The sequence below is a fragment of the Pan troglodytes genome, chromosome Y, assembly GCF_028858775.2.
Source record: "Pan troglodytes isolate AG18354 chromosome Y, NHGRI_mPanTro3-v2.0_pri, whole genome shotgun sequence".
NCBI lineage: Eukaryota > Metazoa > Chordata > Mammalia > Primates > Hominidae > Pan > Pan troglodytes.
Genome location: NC_072422.2, coordinates 33,852,584 through 33,866,566, shown reverse-complemented (window position 1 = coordinate 33,866,566; position 13,983 = coordinate 33,852,584). Strand labels below are relative to the sequence as shown.

The 13,983-nt window shown below is 43.7% G+C and overlaps 1 protein-coding gene across 5 annotated transcripts in view; it reads right to left on the bottom strand.

Annotated features, from left to right (window-relative positions):
* Positions 1-13,983, bottom strand: part of DHRSX (dehydrogenase/reductase X-linked) — a 347,670-nt gene that overhangs the window by 242,853 nt on the left and 90,834 nt on the right. For 3 of the 5 annotated variants that reach the window (XM_063805050.1, XM_063805051.1, XM_054677220.2), the window contains one exon: positions 5,171-5,239. The exons of the other annotated variants lie outside the window; for them this stretch is intronic. In XM_063805050.1, coding sequence (XP_063661120.1) covers positions 5,171-5,239 — 69 coding nt within the window. The remainder of the gene's footprint in view (positions 1-5,170; positions 5,240-13,983) is intronic. 5 annotated transcript variants of the gene reach the window in all.

Genomic DNA, 13,983 nt, shown 5'->3' with positions numbered 1-13,983 from the left:
TTGTTATTGTGGTCGGATGCAGTGGCTCACGCCTGTAATCCCAGCAATTTGGGAGGCTGAGGTGGGTGGATATCTGAGGTCAAGAGTTTGAGACAAGCCTGGCTAACACGGTGAAACCCCATCTCTACTAAAAATACAAAAAATTAGCCGGGCCTGATGGTGGGTGTCTGTAATACCAGTTACTTGGGAGGCTGAGGCAGGAGAATCGCTTGAACCCGGGAAGCGGAGGTTGCAGTGAGCCGAGATCGCACCACTGCATTCTAACGTGGGCAACAAGAGTGAAACTCTGTCTCAAAAAAAAAAAAAAAAATTATTGGTCAAAATTCATGTTGTCTAAATCTGAAACATTTTCAGAATCTAATAAAATTAAGTTGGTGATTATAAATCATTGTTTCTCGGCTGTCATTTTGGTTAGGTGGATCACATATGTGAATTTTGGGGAACTATATATAGTTTTTAAGCCGTTCAGATTAAAAGCAAAAAGTCATGAGAAAAGAATGCCTCACTTGTCAGTTTCCAGAAACTTCTCTTTGGGCTCCAGATTGATGGTTGAATGCCTTCAGGCCAGCAGCAAGTGTACCATTTGAAGGTGCGTGGGGATCATTTAACGGCCTCATAAGAATGCAGATTCCAGGGCCCCGCCCCCACCCCCAGAGGCCCCGATTCACAGATGGGCCCTGGGCACCTGCATTTCTTGTTTACTCCCCGGAAATGCTGATGTGACAGGCCCGGAGAAGGCACTTTTGGATTCATTGTGTTAGAAAATGCCACTCCTTTGAAGACCTGCTGCAAATGAGGAAGGGCCAAGGTGGCAGGGAATAGGACCCCCTGTCACAGATGAAACAGGAATTTTAAAAAATTTAAAAATGTATAAGCAAAAACTCAGTTGTATGTAAGAAAACCCAGTTCTCCCTGAGGAAGAGAAAGAGCTGAAGTCCATTAAAAATTAACTGCCTGTTTTTCTGCGGCTGATAAGCCTTATCTCTTCCTTTCCCAAGCATTATAAAAACTCTGCTTCTCTAGCTGTACAGCTACAAAGTCACTAGGCAAATAATCTTAAATCATAAAACATATTATTCCTTAAAAAATAAAAATAATATAATGCATGTGTCAATTAAACAACTGTCTTTCTCACTTCTATAATATACTTCCCCCTACACAGAGCTCCCCCCCGCCCCACAAAATACTTAAAAAATAACCAAACTCTTTGTTCAAAACTCAGTCCTTTAAATGTTAATCCGATGGGGTCGGTACAAATAAATAATTAAATAATTCCTCCTCAATCCCTCGGTCTCTCTAATTCCTTAATTATCCCTCTACACAGAAACCAATCCTTTTGCCCCAAGGCAGATCCTAATGAGGAGAAAAGATCTGGCCAGGCTGCTGCCACTCTGTGACATTGTACACTGGGCTTGGCTCTGGCTGAGGGGGAGCCCCTGTGGGAGTGTGTTCCTGAAAATCACAGGGATCCTGCAATGCCGGCTATGAAATTTCAACATACCCCAGCCCTTGGCAGAGGTAATAACAAGGTGTTTCACAGCAGCTTAGGGTAGAAAGATAGGGGCATAGGCAGTGACCAGGCTCAGCTCTGTGTAGCGTTCATTTCACTCTCAGGGCTTTTTAAAAAGAAACAAGGCCGGGCGCGGTGGCTCACACCGGTCATCTCAGCACTTTGGGAGGCTGAGGCGGGTGGATCATGAGGTCAGGAGTTCAAGACCAGCCTGGCCAAGATGGTGAAACCCCGTCTCTACTAAAAATACAAAAATTAGCCGGGCTTGGTGGTGGGCACCTGTAATCCCAGCTACTCAGGAGGCTGAGGCAGGAGAATCGCTTGAACCCAGGAGGTGGAGGTTGCAGTGAGCCGAGATCACATCGCTGCACTCCAGCCTGGGTGATAGAGTGAGACTCTGTCTCAAAATAATAATAATAATCGTCATCATCATCAAAATAGGCCAGGCACAGTGGCTCACCCCTATAATCCCAGCACTTTGGGAGGCCGAGGTGAATGGACGGCTTGAACCCAGTAGTTCAAGATGAACCTGGGCAACAAGGCAAAACCCCAACTCTACAAAGATTAGCTGGGTGTGGTGCCGCACACCTGTATTCCCAGCTACTGGGGAGGCTGAGGCAGGAGAAACACTTGGGCCTGGGAGGCGGAGGTTGCAGTGAGCCGAGATAACACCACTGTACTCCAGCTTGGGCAACAGAGTGAGACCCTGTATCAAAAAACGAACAAAGAAATAAAGAATCAAAATACACCCATCCCCCGCTTGGGGGAATTCTCAAAACACCATCTCAAATTCAAACAGCCAAGGAAGGGATGTGCATTTAAAAAAAAAAAAAAAACATAAGGTACCACACATAAACATGGCCGAAAAAAGCACTTAGCATTTGGATGGCCAACAGGTATATGAAAAGGTGCTTATAGGAAAAGGTAGTCGGCCGGGTGCAGTGGCTCACGCCTGTAATCCCAACACTTTGGGAGGCTGAGGCGAACGGATCACGAGGTCAGGAGTTCGAGACCAGCCTGGCCAACATGGCGAAACCCCGTCTCTATTAAAAATACAAAAATTAGCTGGGCATGGTCGCGAATGCCTGTAATCTCAGCTACTCAGGAGGCTGAGGCAGAAGAATCGCTTGAACCTGGGAGCCTGAGGTTGCAGTGAGCCGAGATCGCACCACTGCATTCCAGCCTAGGTGACAGAGCGAGACTCCGTCTCAAAAAGAAACAAAAAAATAAACAAAGAAAAGGTACTCAACATCACTAATCATCAGGGAAATGCAAATCAAAACCACCATGAGCTACTGTCTCACACCAGCTAAAATGGATATTGGCAGAAAGGTGTTTTTGTTTGTGTTTTTTTGTTTTTTGTTTTTTTTTTTCTTTGAGACAGAGTCTTGCTCTGTCACCCAGGCTGGAGTGCAAAGGTGTGATCTCAGCTCACTGCAACCTCCAACTCCCAGGTTCAAGCAATTCTCCTGCCTCAGCCTCCTGAGTAGCTGGGGTTACAGGCCCCCACCACCACGCTCGGCTAATTTTTGTATTTTTAGTAGACTCGAGGTTTCACCATGTTGGCCAGGCTGGTCTCGAACTCCTGACCTCAGGTGATCCGCCCGCCTCGGCCTCCCAAAGTGCTGGGATTACAGGTGCCAGCCACCGCGCTGGCCAGAATGATGATTTCTACAGTTAATTACAAGTGTTGGGGAGGGTGTAGAGAAAAGGGGGCCCTTGTACACCATCGGTGGGAATGTCAATTAGTACAGTCACTATGAAAAACAGTACAGAAGTTCCTCAAATCATTAAAAATAAAAGCACCACATAATTCAGCAATTCCACTGCTAGGCATAGACTCAAAGCAAATGAAATCAGTGTATCAAAGAGATGCCTGCATTCCTATGTGCATTGCAGCACTATTCACAGGAGCCAAGATATGGAAACAACCTAGGTGTCCAACAACACACGAAAGGATAAAGAAAATATATATCTATACCTGATGGAATACTATGCAGCCATGAAAAAGGAGGAAATCCTATCTCCTGCAGCAACACAGATGGAACTGGAGGCCATTACCCTAAGGGAAATAACTCAGAAACCGAAAGTCAAATACCATTATTCTTAGGTCGAGTCCAATTTGCTGGGTCCAACTCCCAGACTTTGGCTGAACGACGGATGAACAAATGCACTCAAACACAGATTTCCAGTGAAAGAGTGGGTTAGGGGATGGCGCCACTCACAGACACTGAGGAGGGTGTTTTAAAGAGTCAGCAGCCACGGCTTTGACAAGCTGCTGCTGTGGGCCTTTATTTAGTATACATTTAATGACAAAGGCCTTGAGTCAACACATTCGTGGGCAATTCATACGGTCGTCCCCCGCAACCCGGAGAGAGGGAGAGAGTAGTTCTGTGCGTGGATGATTAAAGGCCAGGTTCTGAGGCCTAAGCAAACTAACTTATCTAGATCAGTTTCTTTACATCCCCTCGTTATCTAACCTAAGCTTTCAGGCACTGGATAAGAGAATCTGGCTGCCTTCAGCCAAATCTTATTCGGGAGCATTTGCAAAACCTTCTGGCCTCCCAAGAAGGTTTGCATCTTTCTACAATTTTTCCTACCACCCTGACCGACCTCCTACATTCTTACTTATAAGCGGGAGCTAAATAATGTGTCCACATGGAAAGAGTGGAATAACAGAGACTGGAGACTCAGAAGGGTGGGAGGTGGAAGAGGAGCAAGGGATGAGAAATTACCTCTCGGGTACAATGTACGTGATTCAGGTGTTAGCTATACTAAAAGCCCAGACCTCACCACTATGCCATTCATCCATGTTAACAAAACTGTACTTGCACTCCCTACCTGTATACAAATGAAAAATAAAATAATAAATAAATAAAAGGACAGAGCATTGAGAATCTAGAAGGATATTAGAAAGTTGTGTGCACACCTTCCTTAGTGTGAACAGACAGAAAGAGCACACCAGAATTTGGTCTAGCACCTGGTCGAAAATCTTAAGGGCAAGCATATTCCTGTTTGATTTATCTTTTTTTCTTTCTTTCTTTCTTTTTTGAGACAGAGTCTTGCTCTGTCTCCCAGGCAGTCCCAGATTCAAGCGATTCTCCTGCCTCAGCCTCCCGGGTCATTGGGATTACAGGCACATGCCACCATGCCTGGCTAATTTTTGTATTTTTAGTAGAGATTGGGTTTCACCATGTTGGCCAGGCTGGTCTCCAACTCCTGACCTCGTGATCCACCCGCCTCAGCCTCCCAAAGTGCTGGGATTACAGGCGCGAGCCACTGCGCCCGGCCTGATTTATCTTAAGTCAAGAACTCCCAACCAGCAGAGGCACCTCCTGGCATGTGCCCTGGAGGTCAACAGGAAAGGACAATGGCTCCTGTTCCCTGGGGAACACACATTTGAGTAAGAGTGCAAGCTACCAGCACATCTGCACGCCTTTCCTAGCAGATGTCAGAGCTGAGTGATGCTATCTTCGCCTTGCCTTGACCATCTCCTGCTCTAGGATGGGGCCAGAAATCCCCAAAAGAAGAGTGCAAAAATCAGAGCCATCTCTCCCAAATGCCACCTGGCACGTGACTGAAGCTCAGCCATGAACCACGCAAACGACCTGTCCCAAGGAAAAAAAAACAAAAAAAAGCCATTGGAGTATCTCTCGGTACCTTTGTCGTTCAAGGTTTCTTCTTTTATTTTGCTTACAACTTGTTTGGCTTTGCTGTCATTATTTCCAGCTAAAAGGAAAAAGAAAAAAAAGATACGGTGACTTGTAGGATTATCCAGAAACTATTAACTGCAAAAAAAAAAAAAGAGGTTTTAAGAGAAGTATAACACAAATCTGAAATGTGCCTTTGATGGACTTTCCCTTTATCCTAGCGTCGAACTTGACAGCCATTTTGGCAGACTAAAGCTATCCATTTAAAAGCCATTTTCTTTAGCCTGCATTGGCAAAAAGTACAAATGCATTTGACATTCTACTTTTCAATAGTGACAGGGACCCGGGGCACCTGCTGGTGTAATTTGCACGTGAGAGCTGAGAATAGCATAAGCATAAAAAATGTGCATTAAAATGTCAGGATGGAAACGAATTTTCGAAGGAGCTTTTATGCTGGAAACATCCCCGTGTGCACACACAGACTGCACGATGCACATGATCACAGACCGTGGTTCCTACTACGTGCTCAGGATTTCTTTCTGTTTCTTTTTTTTAATTCTACTTTAAGTTCTGGGGCACATGTGCGGAATGTGCAGGTTGGTTACATAGGTATACACGTGCCATGGTGGTTTGCTGCACCCATCAACCCGTCATCTACATTAGGTGTTTCTCCTAATGCTCTCCCTGCCCTGCCCCCTCAACCCCTCGACAGGCCCAGGTGTGGGATGTTCCCCTCCCTGTGTCCATGCGTTCTCATTGTTCAACTCCCACTTATGAAGGAGAACATGCGGTCTTTGGTTTTCTGTTCCTGCGTTAGTTGGCTGTGTGCTCAGGATTTCTTACTCCTCTCTCTGCACTTCCATAAAACTCTCCAAGTGAGGTTTCAGGAACACACCTTTAGAAGGATGGAAAGAGGTGTTTTGCTTGTTATAGCTAAAATAAAGACTAGGAAATCCGGGGTGAAAGAATGTTAATTGGGTTTTTTTGTTTTGTTTTGTTTTTTGAGACAGAATCTTGCTCTGTTGCCCAGGCTGGAGTGCAGTGGTGCGATCTCAGCTCACTGCAACCTCCACCTCTCTGATTCAAGTGATTCTCCTGCCTCAGCCTCCCGAGTAGCTGGGATTAGAGGTGACTGCCACTATGCCCAGCTAATTTTTTCGTATCTTTAGTAGAGACGGGGTTTCACCATGTTGGCAAGGCTGGTCTTGAACTCCTGATCTCAGTTGATCCTCCCGCCTCGGCCTCCACAGTGCTGGGATGACAGGTATGAGCCACCACACCCGGCCTGGTTTCTTTAATGTCTTAGGAAGTGAACATGCGTTGAACAGGAGACTATAGTTTGATGTTGTCTTCGTCATTTTTTCAAATGTCTTTGACCCGGGAGGTTGGATTTTAAGGTGTTTCTGAAGGGGCGGCTCTTTAGGGGAAAGGAGTTTGGCAAATTCTTCCTCCTTCAGCCTCATCCTTCATTAACCTGTTGGCAACATGTGGGATTAGCTGCTTTCCAGGGTGAGCCAAGCCCAAAACTCCCTTTCAGGGAGGGTCACGGAAAAAGTGTTGAGAGAAGGGAGATGAGAACTAGCAGGGGAAGCGCACAGGCTTGAACAAGAACGTCTTGGGTGCCCGGAGAGCTTCAAACAGCTGATCTGCAAGGAGCAGTTACCAAGGGGGTGGGGCCGGTCTATCTCCATCCTACCTGCACCCAGCCCGGGCCAGTGAGGTGTTCTGTAGTACAGCACCGTCCCCGGGTCTCCATGAAAATACATTACCACACTCTAACACAAGGAAGAGACCATGCTGTTTGATATCCTATCATTGTATTCGGTATTCTTTCTTCTGTGTTAAGGCCATGGGCTCCCAAATTAACTATTAGAATGCACTTTTCAAAAAACAATGAAAATGTTTTCAGCAAAGAGTGAAAAAATATATAAGAGAGGAGAAGCAGTGAAACTTATGAAGTTGGAAATGTTTTTGGCTCCAGCGGGAGACGGCTAAGATAAATAGTGCAAAGTCCATCCTTTGGGGCAGAGTAAATGGAATATCTAAATTGTCACTTCCTTGAAGGAATTCAAAGTTGCAGACATCAGAAGACTGAAGCTGCAAAGGTAATTTGCACCTTTGACTTCCTTAAAGAAACAGAACATGATACCATTATTACATTTTTGCTTCGACAGTCCTTTGGCACTGAGGAGGCAGCAGGCATTTCAGGGAGGTGGGTTTTGACGGGAGGGAGAGGAAGAAATAGCCTGAAAGGTATATTCCATCTATAAATGTCCTATGCATCAAACACAAAACAAAAAAAGAAAGGATAAAAAAATTCAAAGTCAAGGTAACCTTTACACTGGGGACTTGTACATTCATGAGCTTATTTATGAAATCCCATGAACTTTTTAAATGTAAGCACTCATCCACTGCTGGGCTGCTCTGCCGTATCAGCCATCTCAAGATCAAAGGGTGTGGCCGGGTGCGGTGGCTCACGCCTGTAATCTCAGCCCTTTGGGATTTGGGAAGCCCAGGCAAGCGGATCACGAGGTCAGGAGTTCAAGACCAGCCTGGCCAACATGAGGAAACCCCATCTCTACTAAAAACACAAAAATTAGATGGGCATGGTGATGTGTGCCTGTAATCCCAGCTACTAGGGAAGCGGAGGAAGGAGAATTGCTTGAACCAGGACCCGGGAAGCAGAGGTTGCCATGAACTGAGATCACACCACTGCACTCCAGCCTGGGCGACAGAGCCCAACTCTGTCCCCCCCAAAAAAAAAAAAAAAAGTTAGCCAGACATGGTAGCAGGCACCTGTAATCCCAGCTACTCTGGAGGCTAAGGCAGAAGAATTGCTTGAACCCAGTAGGCAGAGGTTGCAGTGAGATGAGATTGCGCCACTGCACTCCAGCCTGGGCAACACAGCGAGACTCCATCTCAAAAAGAAAAAAAAAAAAAACAAAGGGAAACATGCCGGAAGCTGGGATGAAGTAAGATGGGAGCCTCCACCTTCTCAAGAAAGACAAAAGTGACCAGAAAAAGCTGGGAGCATCAAAAAAAGCCAGGTGAAGTGATTATTTGGGAAGACCACCTTCATGGGCAGGCCATTTTCCATGGTGGCACAGTCAACGCTGGCATAGGACAGAAGCACCACACTGGAGGAATGGAGAAGGTGAGGTGGCATGTGCGGTATCTTCTTTGGCCAATGTCACCTTCAGCAATTGTCTCCTCAGACCTGGAGGGAGCTGCTTTAAGGAACTGGACGTGGGACATTTGGCCTCATATGCATTTGCTGGAGTGGTTCCTACATTTGCTGAGCAAGTACTGCATATGCAGAAACACCGCACACGTCCCAAACACAGTGCATCTGCCTTCTGCTTCATCCTTTGTATTTGGGGGGGCAGGGGGGGCGTTACGTGTTATATGTGCAATGGAAATTGGCATAGCCATTATGGAAAACAGTGGAGATGGGGTTTCACTATGTTGGCCAGGCTGGTCTTGAACGCCTGACCGCGGGTGACCCGTTCGCCTTTGCCTCCCAAAGTGCTGGGATGACAGACATGAGCCACCGCACCCGGCCTGGTTTTTTTCACATCTTAGGAAGTGAACGTGCTTGGACAGAAGACTATAGTTTGACGTTGTCGTCATTTTTTTCAAATGTCTTTGACCAGAAAGGTTGGATTTTAAGGTGTGTCTAAAGGGGTGGCCTTTTTTTTTTTAAGAGTTCCTCAAAAAATGATCAATATGCCTAGCAGAGGATCTAGCAATCTCACTCCTCCGTATAGATCCAAAGGAAATGAAATCAGCCCCTTATAGAGATATCTACACCCCCATGTTCGTTGCAGCATGATTCACAAGAGCCAAGATACGAAACCAACCTAAGTGTCCATCTAAGGATGGGTAGATAAATAAAATGTGGGATAGCTACACCATGGAATACCATTCAGTCTTTGAAAACAAGAGGACCCTGTCCTGTGATACAACATGGATCAACCAGGAGTACATCATGTTAAGTAAAATAAGCCACATAAAACCAAATCCCACATGATCTCACCCATATGTAGAGTCTCCAGAAGTTGAACTCACAAGAAAAAGTATTATGATGATTATTGGCCAGGCGTGGTATCTCACGCCTGTAATGCCAGCACTTTGGGAGGCCGAGGCAGGTGAATCACAAGGTCAAGAGATCGAGACCATCCTGGCCAACCTGGCAAAAGCCTGTCTCTACTAAAAATACAAAAATTAGCCGGGTACGGTGGCATGCACCTGTAGTCCCAGCTACTCAGGAGGCTGAGGCAGGAGAATCGCTTGAACCCAGGAGGTGGAGGTTGCAGTGAGCCGAGATTGCGCCACTGCACTCCAGCCTGGTGACAGAGTGAGACTCCATCTCAAAAAAAAGAAAGAAAGAAAAGAAAAAGAATTATGGTGATTACCAGGTACTAGGGGGGTGGGTTGCTGAGATTTTGTTCAAATGACACCAAATGTCAGTTTGACATAAGGTATAAGTTCAAGAGATCTATTGTACTCAAGGTGACTAAATTAGTGACTTATAGTCTTGAACTTGACTATAATTAGTCACAGTGACTATAATTAATATTTGAAAATTGCAAAGAGAGTAGATTTTAAGTGTTTCCAAAAACACACACAAAAAGAAACATGTAAGGTAATGGATATGTGAATTAGCTTGAATTGGCCATTCCAGATGGAAACATATATCAAAACCACATTTTGTACACCATAAAAATATGTAACTTGTTTTTGTCTATTAAAATAAGTAAATAGATAATTAAATACAAGTTTAAATATTTTACACGTTTCACATGTACTATTCATGGACAATACAAAGTATATGTGGCACAAGTCATTTTTAAAAGACAGTTGCAATTTAGATAACCTAACCCAACTAGACTTCCTGTGACCTACAAAACTAGATTTTATGATGACCAACACAACTACACCTCATCATACTCTAACCCAACTAAATCTCATTAGGACCAACCAAAATACACCTCATCATACCTTAACCCAAATAGATCTGATTATACCCTAACCCAACTAGATCTCATCATGACCTAACCCAACTAAATCTCATTATAACCTAGCCCAAATAGACCTCAACATGACCTAATACAAACAGGTATCTTTATGACCAACCCAAATACACCTCATCATAACTTAACTGAATCTCATCACAACCAACCACACTAGACCTCATAACCTAACTAAACTAGACCTCATCATGACCTAATACAACTAGTTCTCATCATGACCAACCCAACTAGACCTCATCATAACCTAACCCAACTAGATCTCATCAAGACCTAATACAATTAGTTCTCCTCATGACCAACCCAACCGGACCTCCTCATAACCTAACTAGATCTCATCGTGACCAACCAACCAGATCTCATCACAACCTGACCCAACTAGATCTCGTCATGACCTAATACAACTTGATCTCATCCTGACGAACCCAAGTAGTCCTCATTATAGCCTAACTAGGTCTCATCATGACCAATCAACTAGACCTCATCAGAACCTTACCCAACTGGATCTCATCAGGACCTAATACAACTAGATCTCATCATGACCAACCCAAGTAGACTTCATCATAACCCAACTAAACTTCATTATAACCCACCTAGACCTCATCATTATCTACCCTTCCTGAGGACTGTACAAGAGATTTCTTATATTGGAAAAAAGCAGTATAATTTCCTCTTACTAAATAAAAAGATTTTGAGCCCAAACCAGAGTCACCAATCTGCGGCTAAACCTGGCCTGCAGCTGGATATTGTACAAAAAGTTTTACTGCAACACAGACTTTCCTGTTGTTTTAAGTATTACCTAAGGGTGGTTACTCACTACTAGGGCAGAGCTCATAGTTATGAGAGAAACATATGAACACATTTATTATCTGTCTCTTTACAGAAAAAGTTTACCCACCCCACTTTCATCTTAGATGACAGTCCATTGAGCATTATGAAAAAAAATGATACCCCACCAAAATAATATTTTGAAACGAGAACTAAGATCTTGTGGACAGATGGGAATTTGAACAACTGATATATGTGTCTAGTAATATTAATGTGCTTCAGTTGGACCCAGGTTATAATCTGAATTATTTTACAAGTAATTGATTATTCTTTAAATATTAATAAATTTTTAATTAAAAATTTGAAGTTAAATATTCCCATCTCTTATTTTGTATTTAATATAAAATTCATTGTGTTCAATGATATTTTTTCATTAATTGACTTTGAATCAAACTGCCATACAAAATGAAAAAATGCCTCTCTCAGAATATATCCAATTATCCTCAAAGTCACACAGGGGAAATAAGACTGCATAATTGATTGGATTGACCTGAAGGGTCAAAACTGTAACTCACAGTGAAAATTAAACACTGACATCAGGAGCTCTGTGGGATAGGAGACACAGGCAGGGTGCAGATGTGGTGTTTACTTTCTGTTTATCTCAAGAAAAAAGGCACATTGGTGCTGACATATACTGCTCCTGATGCTCAGTAAACATCATCTAAATGAAGTGGTAACACTTGAGACTCCCATGCACATGAACCAGAAGCTTGCTTACATGTCTTCATTGCTTTGTGCCTACAAAGTCCTCAGTCAACTAGACCTCACTGTGACCTAACCAAACCACACATCATCATGATCTAACTCAACCTGTCATCATGATCTAATCCAAGAGGACTTTATTGTGTTCTATTCAACTACCTCATGATGACATAACCCAGCTAGACCTTATCATGACCTCACCCAACTAGACCTCATCATGATCTATCCAGTAGGCCTCATCATGACCTTCCTAACTAGATCTCCTCATGATCTAACCCAATTAGACGTCATCATGACCTACCCAACTAGACGTCAATGTGACCTGACCCAACTAGAACTCATTGAGTCTTAACCCAACTAGACTTCATCATGACCTAGCCAAACCACACATCACCATGATCTGATCCAGCTAGATCTCACCATGCTATTACTGAAGTAGACTTCATTAAGACCTAATTAAATCACACCTCATAATGATCTAACTCAACCAGTCATCCTAATCTAATCCAACAAGATTTCATCACATTCTACTCAACTACCTCATCATGACATAGCCAAACTAAACATTATGATGAACTAATACAACTAGACTTCATCATGACCTAACCAAACTGTACCTTACCATGATCTAATACAACCAAACCTCAACATGACTTAATACAAATAGACCTCACCATGGCCTACCCAACTAGACCTCAATGTGACCTAACTCAACTACATTTCATCAGGACCTAACTCAACAAGACCTCATCATGACCTACCCAATTAGATCTCAAAGTGACCTAGCCCAACAAGATTTCATCATGACCTAAATAAGTCACACATCATCAAGTCTAATCCAACTAGATCTCATCATGCTCTTACTGAACTAGACTTCATTAAGACCTAATCAAACCATACCTCATAATGACCTAACTCAACCAGTCACCATGATCTAATCGAACAAGACTTCATTACATTCTACTCAACTACTTCATCATGACATAACCAAAGGAGACGTTATCATGATCTAATACAACTAGACTTCATCATGACCAAACCAAACTGTACCTCAGCATGATCTAACTCAACCAGACATCATCAGAACGTAATACAACTAGACTTCATCATGACCTGCCCAACTAGACCTCATCATGACCTAAACCACCACAATGAGGCAAAAAAGCACAAAGAAATGGGGTGTTTTCTTCCTTTCCTAGTTTGATTAAGAATTAAACTAATAATTAAACATTGCCTAGCTAAATTAAGAATTAAGAAGATGAAAAAGATCATTGCACTGGAGGAGACACAAGATCAAATATAGCCAGTATTGGATGTGAGCCCTCCCATCTTTGTTCAACCTTGAGGGTCTCTCTTCATCCTACTCCACCATCATTGAAGCCACTAGGCTCACATCCAGCCAACCTTCAGAGAATACCTATTGCTCTCCCTGTTCAAAAAATCAGCATCATTTTGACCCAGTCATCTCAAATATTGGCAGAAGTCTGAGATATAGAAAGTCCTGGAAAGTTTGTCATGTTGTTAATGATACAGCAGATATCCACCTAGCATGGATGGTCAAAACCAAGGGTTGCCATCCATCACCACCTCACAGTCTCCAAGCTAAATCTCAGAACCCCCCCTGCCCTACATCTTGTCTCTAATTTACTCAGGTCCCAGGGAGATGTAAACAGATCATGGAGGTGCTCAAGTTCATAAGAAGTTCTAGAAGTTCTAGAAACATACTCTCAGATGGGCACCCTCTCCCCTGGGGTCTCCTCATCTAAACCCAATCCTTTTGCATCTAGAGGGGGCGCAATAAACTGAATGTTTGTATCCCTCCAAAGTTCCTATGTTGAAATTCTAACATCCCCAGTGATTCTGTTGGGAGGCGGAGGCTTTGCGGGATGATTAGGTCACGAGGGTGGAGCACAATGAATGGAATTAGTACCCTTATAAAAGAGACCCCATCCAGGTTCCACCATGTGAGGACACAGGAGAAAGTGGCCATCCACAACCTAGAAGACAGACTACACCAGAATCTGACCACGCTGACCCCCTGGTCTTGGGACTTCCAGCCTTGAGAACTGTAGGACAATAAGTTTCTATGGTTTATTGTGGAAGTCAGTGTGGCGATTCCTCAGGGATCTAGAACTAGAAATACCATTTGACCCAGCCATCCCATTACTGGGTATATACCCAAAGGATTATAAATCATGCTGCCATAAAGACACATGCACACGTATGTTTATAGCAGCACTATTCACAATAGCAAAGACTTGGA